Genomic DNA, 20000 nt, shown 5'->3' with positions numbered 1-20000 from the left:
AGAAATCAGCACCAGAAATACATAGAAAAACTCACGACTTCGTCTTCAAATCCTCCGGCGAGCACCAGCGAGTACGAGCCGTCGTTACTGCGCCCGTGAATCCCGCCGACATGAGGCCTGTGGACGCCCGCCTCGCTCACCTGTCAGTCAGAAACACAGTTTAACACCTGGGAAATGACCCTATTCCCTGAACCGTCCACAGCAAACATCCTCACCTGAACACGAAACTTCCATGTTGTTCCGACCGGAACGCCGGGAACCGGCCCGTAGTGATTGGAGGGAACGATCGTGCATTCTTTAGTTCGGCCCACACACGCCATACCCTAAAACACAAATGCTGTTCATAGAACCAGTGATGGAAACTGGCACCTCACTTTGGTAACCCTGCTCATGTTTGACCAGAACAGACAGATGTGAAAGCATAAGAATAATGAAATGATGCTTTTCTTTAGGGACTTTATGTGACTTTGATCTTATTTACATGTACATTTCTAAATGTTACCATTAATTTGCATGTTCAGAATCTTCTTCTATAATTAGAAACACGAAGCAAATATGAACATCATGTGCTGTCAGTAACAGACAGATGACTGTACACACACGCACGCACACTCTCACACGCGCGCACACACTCTCACACGCACGCACACACTCTCACACGCACGCACACACACACTCTCACACGCACGCACACACACACTCTCACACGCACGCACACACACACTCTCACACGCACGCACACACACTCTCACACGCACGCACACACACTCTCACACGCCACACACACTCTCACGCACGCACACACACTCTCACACGCGCACACACACACTCTCACACGCACGCCATGCACCTCACACGCACGCACACACACTCTCACGCACGCACACACTCTCACACGCACGCACACACACACTCTCACACGCACGCACACACACTCTCTCACGCACGCACACACACTCTCACACGCACGCACACACACACTCTCACACGCACGCACACACACACTCTCACACGCATACGCACTTCACACACGCTCACATCGCACTCACACGCACGCACACACACACTCTCACACGCACGCACACACACACTCTCACACGCACGCACACACACACTCTCACACGCACGCATACACTCTCGCGACGCACGCACACACTCTCACACGCACGCACACACACTCTCACACGCACGCATACACACACACACTCTCACACGCACGCATACACACACACACTCTCACACGCACGCATACACACTCTCACACACACGCACACACACACACACTCTCACACGCACGCACACACACACACACTCTCACACGCACGCACACACACTCTCACACGCACGCACACACACTCTCACACGCACACACACTCTCACACGCACGCACACACACTCTCACACGCACGCACACACACACGCAGCGCACACACACACGCACACACTCTCACACGCACGCACACTCTCACGCACACTCACACACACGCACACTCTCACACACACACACACTCACTCACACACACACACACTCTCACACACACGCACGCACGCACGCACGCACACACTCACACACACACACACACACACTCACACACACATGCTGCAGTCTGATGCTTATAACCTCATGTTATCACAACATATGCATTTACACATATATTTACACATTATCAAACATTATTATTTGTCAAAGTTGATCATTTATATTTGAGGTGTCAGTGTTTGTAGTTAATGTGATTATGTTTGCAGTCAGACCTGACCATGATGTCACAAAGACACAATAAACATTTTATACCAATCATTTATTACAAACAGAAACATTTCATTTCATAATAATCTCAAGAAAATGAACATCAAGAAACAGAAATGAACTGCAAAATTCTGAAAATACAGAACAAACAATCGCACCTAAAAACGGTTTGGTGTGAACAGGCCTTCACACTATGGGCCCAAGGTGCACACATCTTTAGCATTGTCCCGTTTCCAACAGATTATCTTAATACCAGGTGTAAACGAAGCCTCTGTGGTGTGTGTGTGTGTGTGTGTGTGTGTGTGTGTGTGTGTGTGTGTGTGTCTGTGTGTGTGCGTGCTCATACCTTCCCCCAGTCTCTCTGGCTCTCTGTAGTGGCTGACGGCATCTTTGCTTTCTTCTTGCTGGTTTTGAGTTTCTCTCCGGCTTTAATGACCTCACTGCTGTCGTTCTTACAGGTGGGACAGTACCTGCACAACACAGCCTGATTGTTTGTAAGGGACAGAGAGAGGGTGTAACGTGTTTTTGTGTGTATATGCATGTGCTCTCACCAGTCCTCGTCGTCTGGTATTTCTGACAGCGGTGGATTGAGGCAGTAAATGTGAAACGCCATGTTACACTCGTCACACAGTAACTGCATGTGAGCGTCCTGTTTCCCGCCGCAAACACAACAGGAACAGAAGCGACACTCCACATCTGGATCCGCTTTACAGTGTTTACACTCGGGACCGCTCTTACCTGAAGCACAGGTTACACACACTTATACATGCAATACTTCAGAATGACCTGTGAAGAGTGAAGTGTGTGAAGAGTGGGCGTGTGAAGAGTGAGCGTGTGAAGAGTGGGCGTGTGAAGAGTGAGCGTGTGAAGAGTGAGCGTGTGAAGAGTGGGCGTGTGAAGAGTGAGCGTGTGAAGAGTGAGCGTGTGAAGAGTGAGCGTGTGAAGTGTGGGCGTGTGACGAGTGAGCGTGTGAAGAGTGAGCGTGTGAAGAGTGAGCGTGTGAAGAGTGAGCGTGTGAAGAGTGAGCGTGTGAAGAGTGAGCGTGTGAAGTGTGGGCGTGTGACGAGTGAGCGTGTGAAGAGTGAGCGTGTGAAGAGTGAGCGTGTGAAGAGTGAGCGTGTGAAGAGTGAGCGTGTGAAGAGTGAGCGTGTGAAGAGTGAGGGTGTGAAGAGTGGGCGTGTGAAGAGTGAGTGTGTGAAGAGTGGGCGTGTGAAGAGTGAGTGTGTGAAGAGTGAGGGTGTGAAGAGTGAGCGTGTGAAGAGTGAGCGTGTGAAGAGTGAGCGTGTGAAGAGTGAGCGTGTGAAGAGTGAGCGTGTGAAGAGTGAGGGTGTGAAGAGTGGGCGTGTGAAGAGTGGGCGTGTGAAGAGTGGGCGTGTGAAGAGTGAGTGTGTGAAGAGTGAGGGTGTGAAGAGTGAAGTGTGTGAAGAGTGGGCGTGTGAAGAGTGAGCGTGTGAAGAGTGAGCGTGTGAAGAGTGAGCGTGTGAAGAGTGAGCGTGTGAAGTGTGGGCGTGTGACGAGTGAGCGTGTGACGAGTGAGCGTGTGAAGAGTGGGCGTGTGAAGTGTGGGCGTGTGACGAGTGAGCGTGTGAAGAGTGGGCGTGTGAAGAGTGGGCGTGTGAAGAGTGGGCGTGTGAAGAGTGGCCGTGTGAAGAGTGAGCGTGTGAAGTGTGAGCGTGTGACGAGTGAGCGTGTGACGAGTGAGCGTGTGACGAGTGAGCGTGTGACGAGTGAGCGTGTGAAGTGTGAGCGTGTGAAGAGTGAGCGTGTGAAGAGTGAGCGTGTGAAGAGTGAGGGTGTGAAGAGTGAGGGTGTGAAGAGTGGGCGTGTGAAGAGTGAGGGTGTGAAGAGTGGGCGTGTGAAGAGTGGGTGTGAAGAGTGGGTGTGAAGAGTGGGCGTGTGAAGAGTGGGCGTGTGAAGAGTGAGGGTGTGAAGAGTGGGCGTGTGACGAGTGAGCGTGTGACGAGTGAGCGTGTGACGAGTGAGCGTGTGAAGAGTGGGCGTGTGAAGAGTGGGCGTGTGAAGAGTGAGCGTGTGAAGAGTGAGGGTGTGAAGAGTGAGGGTGTGAAGAGTGGGCGTGTGAAGTGTGGGCGTGTGAAGAGTGGGCGTGTGAAGAGTGGGCGTGTGAAGAGTGGGCGTGTGAAGAGTGAGGGTGTGAAGAGTGGGCGTGTGAAGAGTGGGCGTGTGAAGAGTGGGCGTGTGAAGAGTGAGGGTGTGAAGAGTGAGGGTGTGAAGAGTGAGGGTGTGAAGAGTGGGCGTGTGAAGAGTGGGCGTGTGAAGTGTGGGCGTGTGAAGAGTGGGCGTGTGAAGAGTGGGCGTGTGAAGAGTGGGCGTGTGAAGAGTGAGGGTGTGAAGAGTGGGCGTGTGAAGAGTGAGCGTGTGAAGAGTGAGCGTGTGAAGAGTGAGCGTGTGAAGAGTGGGCGTGTGAAGAGTGGGCGTGTGAAGAGTGGGCGTGTGAAGAGTGAGGGTGTGAAGAGTGGGCGTGTGAAGTGTGAGCGTGTGACGAGTGAGCGTGTGACGAGTGAGCGTGTGACGAGTGAGGGTGTGAAGAGTGAGCGTGTGAAGAGTGAGCGTGTGAAGAGTGAGGGTGTGAAGAGTGAGGGTGTGAAGAGTGAGGGTGTGAAGAGTGGGCGTGTGAAGAGTGGGCGTGTGAAGTGTGGGCGTGTGAAGAGTGGGCGTGTGAAGAGTGGGCGTGTGAAGAGTGAGGGTGTGAAGAGTGGGCGTGTGAAGAGTGGGCGTGTGAAGAGTGAGCGTGTGACGAGTGAGCGTGTGAAGTGTGAGCGTGTGAAGAGTGGGCGTGTGAAGAGTGGGCGTGTGAAGAGTGAGGGTGTGAAGAGTGAGCGTGTGAAGAGTGAGCGTGTGAAGAGTGAGCGTGTGAAGAGTGAGCGTGTGAAGAGTGAGCGTGTGAAGAGTGAGGCGTGTGAAGAGTGGGCGTGTGAAGAGTGGGCGTGTGAAGTGTGGGCGTGTGAAGAGTGGGCGTGTGAAGAGTGGGCGTGTGAAGAGTGAGGGTGTGAAGAGTGGGCGTGTGAAGAGTGGGCGTGTGAAGAGTGGGCGTGTGAAGAGTGAGCGTGTGAAGAGTGCGCGTGTGAAGAGTGGGCGTGTGAAGAGTGGGCGTGTGAAGAGTGGGCGTGTGAAGAGTGGGCGTGTGAACAGTGGGCGTGTGAACAGTGGGCGTGTGAAGAGTGGGCGTGTGAAGAGTGAGCGTGTGAAGAGTGAGCGTGTGAATGTACGTTTGAAGGGTCCATCAGCTGCAGACAGCGCCGGCGCTCCAGGTTTCTCTATCCTGTAAATCTCATCAAGAAACGTCAGCTTATGATTACCAATCACATCACCCGGGCCTCTGAAACACAACCAATCAGAGCAGGAACTTAGTGACATCATCCACATCTTTTATCTACATCAAAACTGACTGTGAATAATTCCATATCAGTGAATAAGTTCTTTATTTTGAGTATATTTGGAATGGAAATGTAATTCTTTCTGATCTAATCATGTCTACAAAACTTCTTACAACTTACATGGATTATAATATTCATAACTGTTGTTGTGTTGGCTTGATGTATTCAACGCTTTATTTAGGGGTTTTTCAAATCCTTAAAGGGACAGTACACCCAAAAATGTAAATTCACTCATTGTTTACTCACTCCTGTGTTGTTATAACACTAAATTAATTTCTATCTTTTTCTGAACACAAAAGGAGAAATTGTGTATAAATGTTGTGCTCAGTGATGTCATACAATGGCAGTTTATGGTGACACCTCTTCAAGCTTCAAAAGAACACAAAAGTATAATTCAGAAGTCTAATTAATTATTCATGAGACTCATGATTGCTATGAATGTATACGATAAGATTTGATGAGAAACTGAAATCTAAAGTATTTAGTGTAAATGTTCACTGTTGATCTCCTGTGTGTGTTCATGATGGACACGAGAGCAACAGTTCACGCACCCCTCACGACATTGGGGGCGTTCAAGAGAAAACTTGTTGTGTTTATAAAAACAGTGATAGTGACAACAGAACACAACTGCACACAAAACAGAACTCACTAAACATGTCTGAAGAGTTTGTAGTGAATTGATGCATTTCTGTGCTCAGCCTTATTTTTTTTTTTAGCAGAGTACTCCAAAATCAAACAGAAACATGGAGGCGGCAAACGACACATGATAAAAAGTTGTTAATCAGAGTGTAATTAATTTTAGTAATGAATTTCGGCATCGCACGAGTAACTCAGTCCACCGTGAACTGGCACCGGTCCAAAAAAAAAAGAAAAGAAAAGGCTGGGCACAGAAATGTATCAAATGTTCCACTACAAACTCTTCAGACATGTTTAGTAAGTTCTGTCAACCGTCAGTGAACATGAATGAGTCTCATGAATAATTAATTAGACTTCTGAATGATACTTTTGTGTTCTTTTGAAGCTTGAAGAGGTGTCACCATAAACTGCCATTGTATGACATCACTGAGCACAACATTTATTCACAATTTCTCACTTTGTGTTCAGAAAAAGATAGAAATTAATATAGTTCATTTAAGCTATAGTTCATTTTCTTGAAAAAGTTATTCTTGAAAAACTTTACCTATCTAGTTTAAATAGTGCCTCTATCCAAACTCAAAGTCGCTTAAAGGCAAAAGAAAACAAAACGCAGGGGAAGTAACTATTATGAATGAAAGCTTGAATAAAATCATATAAATTATAGGATTAAGAGGTTCTACTCAACATGACCTGGTGGGACGCAACAAACTGTTACGTTTCAAGTCCGGTTGCATAATTTGACACTCTCTGTCTCGTTTCTAAGCGGATGAATCAGAATGAGCGCGAGCATTTACCCCAGCAGGATCTTGACGTGGATCTCTCTGTTGGTGCGTGAGATGGCGTTCAGTGATGTGATTTCAGCATCGTACCAGAATCCTCGTTCCTCTGGAAGCCCCAAATTATAATTGACCATCACAACGTCACCCACCGCCAGCTGATCAAACCGCAGTAGAGTTCTGCTTCGCGGACGCACGTCACATGGGCTCATTTTCACCACGCCGCTCTCAGGGTAACTGTAGGGATGGAAAAACAAACTGCATCAATATGAGTTGGAGACAATATGCCAGTTTCTGTTGTTTAAAGAATTGGTTGATATTGGTTTACAACGGTTGTTCAATGCCTGACATAAGTATATAACGAGATTAGGTCGACCAAAAGCCAAAGCAACGGCAATTCATACATGATTCAGTTTGATTGTTTTTACTGCTTCTAATGGCACCTTTCATGGCAAAATCTGGCTTAAAAATGTAAATAACAGGTGAAACAACGTATAGAAGATGTTAATTATGAATCTGGACTGACTTCGTTAAAACCGTTACAAGGGAGAATTAAACATTTCCCAGAGGACTAGAAATACTACAGTCCAATAAAATATGTTTGGCAAATGGCAGCATTGATATCGTTGGAAAATGAGCAGATGACATTAACATTTATTTTCCAAACATTTTAAAACAGAAAATAATTGTTGCTCATTTAAAAGGCTGGAAGATTTTGAACTTGACACAGATATGATAATCAACCCGATATCTGTGAATAGCAGGAATGTAAAAAAGTTAGGTCATTATTTGCTCACCTTCATGTTGTTCTAAAGCTAGGGCCCTATGATGTCAGACGTAATCATTGTAATCAGTAAAAACATCAAACTCATCATATATTCATGTGTCATATGTTGTTGGAAAGATCTCAAAGAGTAAAATACAACCAGAATATTTGTTTTACTCACAGACTAAAATATAGCGAGTAACAGCTAAATATATGTCTTTGACAATTATGTTGGTGTTGCTTATATCAGAATCAGAATCAGCTTTATTGCCAAGTATTCTTACACATACAAGGAATTTGTCTAGGTGACAGGAGCTTCCAGTCAACAACAATACAAACAATACCAAAAACAGCAGCAAGACATAGGTAATTAAAACAAAAAAAGAACACAAAATAAATTATTATACATATACGTACATACACTCACCTTCATACATACACACATACACACACGTAGTGCAAATCTAATACAATCTGTATATAAAGAACAAAAAACTGTATATTATGTACAGAGCAATGTAAGTAATGGCAGAAGTGGATAAGTTGGATAATATAAATTAAAATTAAAATTAAACTGTGTATTGCACATAATTATTGCTCAATGGGGCAGTTTTAATTGTTCATTAGATGGATGGCCTGAGGGAAAACACTGTTCCTGTGTCTGACGGTTCTGGTGTTCAGAGCTCTGAAGCGCCGGCCAGAAGGCAACAGTTCAAAAAGGTAGTGGGCAGGGTGAGTGGGGTCCAGAGTGATTTTACCAGCCTTTTTCCTCACTCTGGAAGTGTATAGTTCTTGAAAGGGGGCAGGGGGCAACCAATAATCCTCTCAGCAGACCGAACTGTCCTTTGTAGTCTTCTGATGTCTGATTTCGTAGCTGCACCAAACCAGACAGTTATTGAAGTGCAGAGGACAGACTCAATGACTGCTGAGTAGAACTGTTTCAGCAGCACTGGTGGCAGGTTGAACTTCATCAGCTGGCGAAGGAAGTACAACCTCTGCTGGGCCTTTTTCACAATGGAGTCGATGTGTATCTCCCACTTCAGGTCCTGTGAGATGGTAGTGCCCAGGAACCTGAATGACTCCAGTGCTGTTTAGAATGGTGAGGGGGGACAATGATGGGGTGTTCCTCCTAAAGTCCACAATCATCTCCACCGTTTTGAGCGTGTTCAGCTCCAGGTTGTTTTGACTGCACCAGTGAGCCAGCCGTTCAACCTCCTTTCTGTATGCAGACTCATCATCATCTCGGATGAGGCCGATGACAGTGGTGTCGTCTGCAAACTTCAGGAGCCTGAAAGAGGGGTCCTTGGTGGTGCAGTCATTGGTGTACAGGGAGAAGAGTAGTGGGGAGAGCACACATCCCTGGGGGGCACCAGTGCTGATGGTACAGGTGGTGGAAATGAATTTTCCCTGCCTCACAAGCTGCTGCCTGTCCGTCAGAAAGCTGGTATTCCACTGACAGATAGACATGGGAACAGGGAGTTGGTATAACTTAGTCCGGAGTATATCTGGTATAATTGTGTTGAAAGCCGAGCTGAAGTCCACAAAAAGGATCCTAACATATGTCCCCGGTCTGTCCAGATGTTGCAGGATATGATGCAAACCCATGTTGACTGCATCATCCACAGACCTGTTTGCTCGATAAGCAAATTGAAGGGGGTCCAGAAAGGGTCCAGTGATGTCCTTCAGGTGGGCCAACACCAGTCTCTCAAATGACTTCATGACCACAGATGTCAGTACGTTGGTCCGCCACAGGGTTGGGGGTAGGAGTCCTGTAATTAGTAAGTTGTTTCAGGCCACTCCACACTGATGCAGGGTCTCGATTGTATGCCGCGTTATCACTTATAACTTCACTATAAATGAAACATAACAATATAACACAATATCACATATCAAGAGGAGGTGATTATCTTTCAATCGAGTCCACACACAAGATAATCAGATGAATAGATCATTAGATAATCCACATGAAGCACAATGTTACATATGACCACCAGGAGATGGCGCCAAATACACGACACAGACTCAATGATGACTCAAATGACACAGAATGAAACTCATTCTGTGAAATCTCATGACTAAAATCATGTCTGCATGCTATGCAAACCTTTAGTCATTGTTGTGTTTGCATGTGTAATTAGTTCTTATGTACAATTATTATCTTTTATTTGTTTGTTTTCTTTACAATGATACCAAAGACTTGATCCTCTTTGGGGGGGGGGTTTTCTTAGTTTTTTAGTTCTAAGCGTTTAATTTTAGATATGCCACTGAATCTTTCATAAATGTCTGAATTTATACTGTGCCGATCTGTTGTGTGGTAACACTTATTTACAATAAGGTTCTGTTGGTAAACATTAGTAAACAACATTAGTTATCATGAACTATAAATGACATCACATTTACAACATTTATGAATCTTATTGTTCATTTCAACATATAGAAACACATTTTAAAAATCACAAGTTATCATTAGTTAATGCACTATGAACAATTAATAAATGATTAATAAATGCTGTAAACAATACATTGTTATTTGTTTGTTCATAATACCTAATGCAATAACTAATAATAGATCCTAACTGCAAAATGTAATGATTATAATTGCATGAATGTATTTGATTGGACACTATTTTGATGATGACAAATTTAATTAAAACACAAAACTTGGAATCCACAAAAAATGAAAGTGCAAAACACAAGGAGAATGATCCCCGAGAACAGGGCTAAATCAGCCGCACACAAGCTAATGTTTACTTAAGTGTGTAATGTAGCACACAAGTCACGTGGACTCGTTGTGTGTTTGTTGTGTGTTTGTGTTCTTTTTGGAGTATTTGGAGAGTCAGACGTGGTTACTATGAACTGGCATTTTATTAAAAAAAAAGTAACAATTCTTCAAAATGTTCTGCTTTTGTGTTTCTTTGAAAACAAATAACAGCATATGTGTTTGGAACGACATGAGGGAGAGTAAATAATGACAGAACTTTCATTCTGACAACAGAAACACTCTTTCATAGACAAACTGCAGATCACGTTACTTCAGGTCACATGAAGAAACTCAATAATTAAAGCATTTCTTTAACGACGGGTCGCATTTCAGACAAACTCAACGTCAACCATTCAGAATGTGCAGCTATAATAAATGTGAATAAATCCAGCGCTCTGAGCAGAGAACTGCGCTTTAATGCGGCTAGCATGACACTACCACACACACACACACACACACACACGCGCACACACACACACGCACACACACACACGCACACACACACACACACACGCACACACACACACGCGCGCTTCTCACCGCCATTTTGAGGGTGAGACGAGCTTTAAAAACATCTGCTTTCACAACTCCTCACCATATTATCCATGACGATCGCTCTCTGCATTACTCTTATGTGGGTGTGTATGTCTGTACACATGCTGTTTATGTTTATTTATTAAAGGTGCTGCTTCACTCTGATAAACACAACAACACAACTCCACTTACACAGAGACGAGTGATCATAGACAAATCAGATTATTAACACAACCTGTGTGTGTGTGTGAGAGAGAGGCATTTTTAATAAAATGCCACACACACACACACACACAACAAATGTCTCATTTACTAAATCTTATCATTTGTGATGATGGTGCACAACAGAATGGTGTTTGTTGTAAAATGTGCACTGCACTAGATTCCATCATGTAGTGTGAATGTGGAGCAATCAAGTACTGATCAATAATGTGCAGGGATTAGTGTTTCCCAGACTGACACTTAACAGTGTTTAATGTTGTTATTTTGTGATTTAGAACCGATTCTGATACGTGTACATAACACTAACAACACACTGTATGTTGCTTTACAGCCATTCCACGACAATCTCACCATACCATGTAAACATAAAGAAATGGTGTCAGGACACCCCTATGGTAAGTATGAGTACCAATACCGGCACTCGACCATACACAGTCCAATAAAACAACATTTACGAACTCCATATTAACAGTTTACTTTCATTTGCTCATGAAAATGGTGCTTAAATAAATGAATACATTAATTAAAACTGTAATGAAATGAATGTACAACATGATATTGCATTATTTACATCAAATGAAGTTTAAACAGAACCTCACCGCACAAAATACAGCATCAGAGTTATATTCTGCCTATAGCTGTCGAAATGAACACGTTTATTGAATGCGATCAATTTCAAAAGTTTAATGCGTTTATTTAATAACGAATTCATCGTTAATACAGAATAAACCAGCATACCGGTGTCATGAAAATGGCTACACAACTGCTGTAAGAGGAGATTAATAATGTGGAGGATGAGAGTTTCAGAGCTTTAATGCCCGTTGCAATGAATACTAAACCCGTGGGGACTAATGCCATCTTTACACGGCAAAGGTGGCACAGACGCTGCATCTGAAGAGGCAATTAACTGTAGGAATGAATGCATAATGTTCTGAGATCAGTATTTTAAATGTAAAATTATAAATATAGAAATATGAAATGGATGAAAATTAGAGATTGACCGAAATATCTGATTTACCAATTAATCTGGCCGATAGTTGCATTTAAATATAAGTATAAAATAAACTCAAGATAGTTTGTGACCGTTATTTTTGGTTTCACATCTCTGTAGCCAGCGCTGGAGGATTCAACAATACAACAACGTCCTCTAGAGGTTAAATATAAAACATTCACTGCACTGAAGAAAGGTGAAGAGGATGCTAACGTTAGAGCCTACGTTAGAGCCAACGTTAGAGCCAACGTTAGAGCCAACGTTAGAGCCTACGTTAGAGCTCACATTAGAGCCAACGTTAGAGCCAACGTTAGAGCCAACGTTAGAGCCAACGTTAGAGCCAACGTTAGAGCCTACGTTAGAGCTCACATTAGAGCCTACGTTAGAGCCAACGTTAGAGCCAACGTTAGAGCCTACGTTAGAGCTCACATTAGAGCCTACGTTAGAGCCAACGTTAGAGCCAACGTTAGAGCCAACGTTAGAGCCTACGTTAGAGCCTACGTTAGAGCCTACGTTAGAGCTCACGTTAGAGCCTACGTTAGAGCCTACGTTAGAGCTCACGTTAGAGCCCACGTTAGAGCCAACGTTAGAGCCAACGTTAGAGCCTACGTTAGAGCTCACGTTAGAGCCTACGTTAGAGCTCACGTTAGAGCCTACGTTAGAGCCAACGTTAGAGCCTACGTTAGAGCTTACGTTAGAGCCAACGTTAGAGCCAACGTTAGAGCCAACGTTAGAGCCTACGTTAGAGCCCACGCTAGAGCCCACGTTAGAGCCCACGCTAGAGCCTACGTTAGAGCCTACGTTAGAGCTTACGCTAGAGCCCATGCTAGAGCCTACGTTAGAGCCTACGTTAGAGCTTACGCTAGAGCCCATGCTAGAGCCTACGTTAGAGCCTACATTAGAGCTTACGCTAGAGCCCATGCTAGAGCCAACGTTAGAGCCCACGTTAGAGCCTACGTTAGAGCCTACGTTAGAGCTTACGTTAGAGCCCATGCTAGAGCCCATGCTAGAGCCAACGTTAGAGCCCACGTTAGAGCTTACGTTAGAGCCCACGCTAGAGCCAACGTTAGAGCCTACGTTAGAGCCTACGCTAGAGCCCATGCTAGAGCCCACGCTAGAGCCCACGTTAGAGCCCACGTTAGAGCCCACGTTAGAGCCTACGTTAGAGCCCACGTTAGAGCCCACGTTAGAGCTCACGTTAGAGCCCACGTTAGAGCCCACGTTAGAGCCCACGTTAGAGCCCACGTTAGAGCCCACGTTAGAGCCTACGTTAGAGCCAACGTTAGAGCCTACGTTAGAGCCTACGTTATAGCTTACGCTAGAGCCCATGCTAGAGCCTACGTTAGAGCCTACGTTAGAGCTTACGCTAGAGCCCATGCTAGAGCCCACGTTAGAGCTTACGCTAGAGCCCATGCTAGAGCCAACGTTAGAGCCCACGTTAGAGCCTACGTTAGAGCTTACGTTAGAGCCCATGCTAGAGCCCATGCTAGAGCCAACGTTAGAGCCCACGTTAGAGCTTACGTTAGAGCCCACGCTAGAGCCAACGTTAGAGCCCACGTTAGAGCCTACGTTAGAGCTTACGCTAGAGCCCATGCTAGAGCCAACGTTAGAGCCCACGCTAGAGCCAACGTTAGAGCCTACGTTAGAGCCTACGTTAGAGCTTACGCTAGAGCCCATGCTAGAGCCAACGTTAGAGCCCACGTTAGAGCCCACGTTAGAGCTCACGTTAGAGCCCACGTTAGAGCCCACGTTAGAGCCCACGTTAGAGCCCACGTTAGAGCTCACGTTAGAGCTCACGTTAGAGTCCACGTTAGAGCCCACGTTAGAGCCCACGTTAGAGCTTACGTTAGAGTCCACGTTAGAGCCCACGTTAGAGCCCACGTTAGAGCCCACGTTAGAGCTCACGTTAGAGCTCACGTTAGAGCCCACGTTAGAGTCCACGTTAGAGCCCACGTTAGAGTCCACGTTAGAGCGCACGTTAGAGCCCACGTTAGAGCCCACGTTAGAGTCCACGTTAGAGCCCACGTTAGAGCCCACGTTAGAGCTTACGTTAGAGCCCACGTTAGAGCTCACGTTAGAGCCCACGTTAGAGCCAACGCTAGAGCCTACGTTAGAGCTTACGCTAGAGCCTACGCTAGAGCCTACGCTAGAGCCTACGCTAGAGCCTACGTCATAGCCTACGTCATAGCCTACGTCATAGCCTACGTTAGAGCCCACGTTAGAGCTCACGTTAGAGCCCACGTTAGAGCCCACGTTAGAGCCCACGTTAGAGCTCACGTTAGAGCCCACGTTAGAGCCCACGTTAGAGTCCACGTTAGAGCTCACGTCAGAGCCTACGTTAGAGCTTACGTTAGAGCCCACGTTAGAGCTCACGTCAGAGCCTACGTTAGAGCTTACGTGAGAGCTCACGTGAGAGCTCACGTCAGAGCCTACGTTAGAGCTCACGTTAGAGCCTACGTCAGAGCCTACGTCAGAGCTCACGTTAGAGCTCACGTTAGAGCCTACGTCAGAGCCTACGTCATAGCCACGCTAGAGCTCACGTTAGAGCTCACGCAGAGCTCACGCTAGAGCTCACGCTAGAGCTCACGCTAGAGCCTACGTTAGAGCTCACGCTAGAGCCCGTTAGAGCTCACGCTAGAGCTCACGCTAGAGCCTACGTTAGAGCTACGCTAGAGCCACGCTAGAGCCACGCTAGAGCTCACGCTAGAGCTCGTAGAGCTCACGTGAGAGCTCACGTCAGAGCCTACGTTAGAGCCTACGTCAGAGCCTACGTTAGAGCTCACGTTAGAGCCTACGTCAGAGCCTACGTCAGAGCTCACGTCAGAGCCCACGTTAGAGCCCACGTTAGAGCCCACGTTAGAGCTCACGTCAGAGCCTACGTCATAGCCTACGTCATAGCTTACGTTAGAGCTTACGTGAGAGCTCACGTCAGAGCCTACGTCAGAGCCTACGTCAGAGCTCACGTTAGAGCTCACGTTAGAGCCTACGTTAGAGCCCACGTTAGAGCCCACGTTAGAGCCTACGTTAGAGCTTACGTTAGAGCCTACGTTAGAGCCTACGTTAGAGCTTACGTTAGAGCCTACGTTAGAGCCTACGTTAGAGCTTACGTTAGAGCTCTACGTTAGAGCCTACGTTAGAGCTTACGTTAGAGCCTACGTTAGAGCCTACGTTAGAGCCTATCTGCAAACATGTTTTTAGAACTTAAAGTTTGGGAAACTTTAATTGACAAATTATAAAACCGTTCCTGTGCGCATCGTATTCAGAGCTCTTGAGAGACTATGATCTTATGTTTTTGGAAACTTTATACTTACCCCATTCAGAATGCATCCCATCATGCACCGCTTCACAGTAACCATGACAACTAAATCAATGCATTCCCAACACTGATCTAGTAACTTGCATGTGATGACGTTTGGTAGAAATCCAATTCAAATTCAGATCTAAAGAGAATAAAATTCCCATGATGCACTTACTCTTCGTATTTAATGTGGTACGTGACGTCCTCGCGGCTGTGTGTTGAATCTGTTTTTGAGGTCGATGGTTCGCTGTTGTCTAATGTTTTCTCAGATGTGCCGTTACTGTCCGTAGTGGTGGATTTCTCCTCACAATCCAGCTTTGCAATAGTCCGTTTGCTGGGGCGACCCACCCTGCCAGCAGGGGGTGCTGCATCTGCTTTGCCATTCTGTCCTTTAGTGGCGGGAGTGACTTTTTCCATGATGCCTTCAAACCACGCCCCGACACTGACGTCTCTACAGTCCACCAACTCATTAATCTGAACAAAGAAACCAATTACCACCATAAAACCATTATTAAATATAATATTTATAATATTTGATAATTGACTATTTACAGATCATTTTTACTATGTAATCAATATTTGTAACAGATTACATTTTTTAAGTAACCCTCCCAACCCTGTATTAAAGATTTAAGATATTTAAAGAGCGAGCTGATATTTACAGTAAATGTATTTTCATTTCTGCGGCAAACTCTGTCATTTAAAGATCTTATTACGATCTATGATGATGTCATGACACCCAGGAGGTTCTAGTGATTTTAAGAAAATGTTTTAATCCTATCTGCTGCCTTAGTGAAATGAACTCTTTAAGCAGGACACTGAGCAAACTGAGCCAGAATCACAGAGGTATATATATATATATATATAGTCTTAAATGAATTTATATAACTTAACAATTATATTTGTACATATGCATGAATTTCACAATACAGAGAGTGATAAACAACAATATTTACATGCATTTATTTCCCTAAAACATTTCAATATATGAAATATACAGTACACAATATTACAACTCAAGTGTAATTCAGAGACAATATTAAACGTCTGTTACATTGTTGGCAATTATAAACTGACCACATTTAGAGCGCCTAACGATAAACGGACGGCATTTAGAGCGCCTAACGATAAACGGACGGCATTTAGAGCGCCTAACAATAAACGGACGGCATTTAGAGCAACTAACGATAAACGGACGGCATTTAGAGCGCCTAACAATAAACGGACGGCATTTAGACTGCCTAACGATAAACGGACGGCATTTAGAGCGACTAACGATAAACGGACGGCATTTAGAGCACCTAACGATAAACGGACGGCATTTAGAGCGACTAACGATAAACGGACGGCATTTAGAGCGCCTAACAATAAACGGACGGCATTTAGACTGCCTAACGATAAACGGACGGCATTTAGAGCGACTAACGATAAACGGACGGCATTTAGAGCACCTAACGATAAACGGACGGCATTTAGACTGCCTAACGATAAACGGACGGCATTTAGAGCGACTAACGATAAACGGACGGCATTTAGGGCGCCTAACGATAAACGGACAGCATTTAGAGCGACTAACGATAAACGGACGGCATTTAGAGCGACTAACGATAAACGGACGGCATTTAGAGCACCTAACGATAAACGGACGGCATTTAGAGCGACTAACGATAAACGGATGGCATTTAGAGCGCCTAACGATAAACGGACGGCATTTAGTGCGCCTAACGATAAACGGACGGCATTTAGAGCGACTAACGATAAAAGGACGGCATTTAGGGCGCCTAACAATAAACGGACGGCATTTAGAGTACTAACGGACGGCATTTAGACCACCTAACGATAAACGGACGGCATTTAGAGCGCCTAACGATAAACGGACGGCATTTAGAGCGACTAATGGACGGCATTTAGACTGCCTAACGATAAAAGGACGGTATTTAGAGCGACTAACGATAAACGGACGGCATTTAGACCGCCTAACGATAAACGGACGGCATTTAGACCGCCTAACGGTAAACGGACGGCATTTACACGCCTAACGATAAACGGACGGCATTTAGAGCAACTAATGGACAGCATTTAGAGCGCCTAACGATAAAAGGACGGCATTTAGAGCGACTAACGATAAAAGGACGGCATTTAAAGCGACTAACGTTAAACGGACGGCATTTACACGCCTAACGATAAACGGATGGCATTTAGACTGCCTAACGATAAAAGGACGGCATTTAGAGCGACTAACGATAAACGGACGGCATTTACACGCCTAACGATAAACGGATGGCATTTAGACTGCCTAACATTAAACGGACGGCATTTACACGCCTAACGATAAACGGACGGCATTTAGACCGACTAACGATAAACGGACGGCATTTAGAGCGACTAACGATAAACGGACGGCATTTAGACTAATTAACTTTACTAAAGAATAATTGTTCATTGTGATTTAATTTGTTCGCTGAACATTAGTATCTTTCATCACACTGCCGTTGTTGCCGTTCTGTATCAGATAAAAAACAAGACATCCGTCTGAAGTGAACTTACTTTGTACAGTCCGATCCCGGGATCGATGAGGAATGTACGGCCGGATGTGGAGGGTTTACTGTCCAATACTGGACTGCAGGATTTGGACCCATTTCCGTTCCTATCGCAGATGATTGCTGGGGAAACTATTGTTGTGGTGGGTGTGGCTGAGGTTGGGACAGAGGCTGTGGTGGGCGGGGCCACAATACAGGTCACACCCTCACCGTTGTTGAGGGCGGGGCTGTCCGGCGGGTCGGTCTGTGAGCGAATGAGAAGTTGGATGATGTCGTTAAGGCCGACGTTGTAATCGAAGAGCGTCTGCCCATCCTCCATCTATGAAAGAGTAGCACAACAAAGATCGATCATTATTAGTGAACCAAGACAAATGGGATTTATATTAGTACGAACATTTTTACATCCCTTTCCATGAAAACATTTTTTAATGGCTTACAGCACCTTTAAGGCTAATTAAACAATATATTTTTTCTGACATAGACATTCCCAAGACCAGACATACAGTATACACATAACATTGGGCGTAATGTTCACATTCTTGTATGTGTTTGTTTTTGTGGTTGTGAGGAAGACTGTTGAAGTGTGTTTGGCTGCACTCGGGGCAGTTCTTCAGAAAACAACACACTGATATTTTAAACGGAGCGAGACTGCAGGAACACGATCACAACAGCGACGGACAGCATTAACCGCCGATGGATTTGAGTTCAGCTGAACAGAAGATAAATAAATCTTAGAATAGTGATGAATGTTCTAGTGTGTGTGTGTGTGTAGGAGGTTGCCATAGCAACCAATGAGGTTCCAATCCACACATACTGTACAGCCACACAAACACAGAAATACAATTTCTATGTCTGTGTCCACCACAGTGAAATATCACTGCTCACACAAGGAAAATGTTCAGAGACAATTAACATGCTTTAGCAGCGTGTGTGTGTGTGTGTGTGTGTGTGTGTGTGTGTGTGTGTTTGTGTAAGATGTGTTTCCTGTTCTCCTGTTACAGCGGTACGGGCGGCAGCTGCCATTTTACCCCTCACACGCTCTCACGTTATGCATGGAGAGAACGAGGAAAACCTGAGGAGAATGGGAATCTACACTTGTGACGGCACGACAGGATGGGAAAATGGAGGGGATGAAACAAGAGAAAGATAGAAAAACTGAAATAATGGTGGTTAAACTGCTCAGATAAAAACACGAATATTTGATACATTTTGATATGATAGCGACTGTACACATTATTGAGTTGAGAAACACTTTACACTATGAACTTGTGTATGAATATTCAAAGTGTAGTATTGTCCCAAATATATCAGTTAACGGTTATTTACTATACGGAAGCATTCGCCGTTTAACATCTGATGGAAATGACATTTCAAACGCATGTGATGTGTTGCCGTTAGCTTTAGCTTTAGCACAACTCACCACACGCCCCACCGAGAGTGAGAACCACATTATAGCGACCACGAGGAGGTTACCCCATGTGACTCTACCCTCCCTAGCAACCGGGCCAATTTGGTTACCCCATGTGACTCTACCCACCCTAGCAACCGGGCCAATTTGGTTACCCCATGTGACTCTACCCTCCCTAGCAACCGGGCCAATTTGGTTACCCCATGTGACTCTACCCTCCCTAGCAACCGGGCCAATTTGGGTACCCCTTGTGACTCTACCGTCCCTAGCAACTGGGCCAATTTGGTTACCCCATGTGACTCTACCCTCCCTAGCAACAGGGTTGGTAGTCACTACTCGCTGAGATACGAGATCACTCAATGAAGACTTTAACATGTATAATTACTTCATATACATGCACGCTAGTCCATATACAAGGAAAACATTATTAGAGGTAAAAAGAACATTTCTCGTTTGTTTCAAAGTCTGCACTGAATAATTCTAGATATTACTGCTGTGTCAATCAAATATCGATATATGGTGATATTCTCATGATATTTTATCGATACTTAGATCCATGTATTGTGATGTATCATGATCCATCTCATCAACTTTCTCACGTTACAGATGAAAAATAGTGCAGGAGTGTGCGGTTTGTATTCAACCACCATTGAGAGTTTAGCATTGTGACTTTATTTCCATATTATAAAAAGATTTTACCAACAAATGTTCATGACTGCAATGCAAAACAAAGCAAGTATAAATCATGGCAATATTTGTTTTGAATGTCATTTTTTCTGATTGTTATTATACAATTAATTTGAAGCGAGGCAGCATGACTCATTACTGCATTACAGTAATAGGATGTGTTTAATTGTCATGAAAATATTGCAAAACATCTAAATGGCCCCAAAAACAAGCTTCATTTATGCAAAATGCTCATTTGA

The 20000-nt window shown here is 44.9% G+C and overlaps 2 protein-coding genes across 2 annotated transcripts in view; one reads left to right on the top strand and one right to left on the bottom strand.

Moving 5' to 3' along the window:
* LOC127628181 (E3 ubiquitin-protein ligase UHRF2-like) overlaps positions 1 to 20000 on the bottom strand; it is a 54153-nt gene that overhangs the window by 19541 nt on the left and 14612 nt on the right. Inside the window, exons 2-9 of the mRNA XM_052104910.1 lie at positions 17674 to 17985; positions 15302 to 15600; positions 6573 to 6791; positions 4975 to 5084; positions 2299 to 2485; positions 2094 to 2217; positions 216 to 323; positions 36 to 140 (exon numbers count right to left, since the gene is read on the bottom strand). Of these exons, the coding sequence (XP_051960870.1) occupies positions 36 to 140; positions 216 to 323; positions 2094 to 2217; positions 2299 to 2485; positions 4975 to 5084; positions 6573 to 6791; positions 15302 to 15600; positions 17674 to 17985 (1464 nt within the window). The remainder of the gene's footprint in view (positions 1 to 35; positions 141 to 215; positions 324 to 2093; positions 2218 to 2298; positions 2486 to 4974; positions 5085 to 6572; positions 6792 to 15301; positions 15601 to 17673; positions 17986 to 20000) is intronic.
* LOC127628185 (LIM domain-containing protein A-like) overlaps positions 10945 to 20000 on the top strand; it is an 11927-nt gene continuing 2871 nt past the window's right edge. The window contains exons 1-2 of the mRNA XM_052104917.1: positions 10945 to 11232; positions 18668 to 20000. The exon at positions 18668 to 20000 is cut by the window's right edge and continues 2871 nt beyond it. The gene's annotated coding sequence lies outside the window, so the exon portion shown is untranslated. The remainder of the gene's footprint in view (positions 11233 to 18667) is intronic.

This window comes from Xyrauchen texanus, chromosome 34 (genome assembly GCF_025860055.1).
Source record: "Xyrauchen texanus isolate HMW12.3.18 chromosome 34, RBS_HiC_50CHRs, whole genome shotgun sequence".
NCBI classification, from domain to species: Eukaryota; Metazoa; Chordata; class Actinopteri; order Cypriniformes; family Catostomidae; genus Xyrauchen; species Xyrauchen texanus.
Note: the sequence above shows the minus strand (reverse complement) of the source record. Positions and strands in the feature narration are given on the sequence as shown.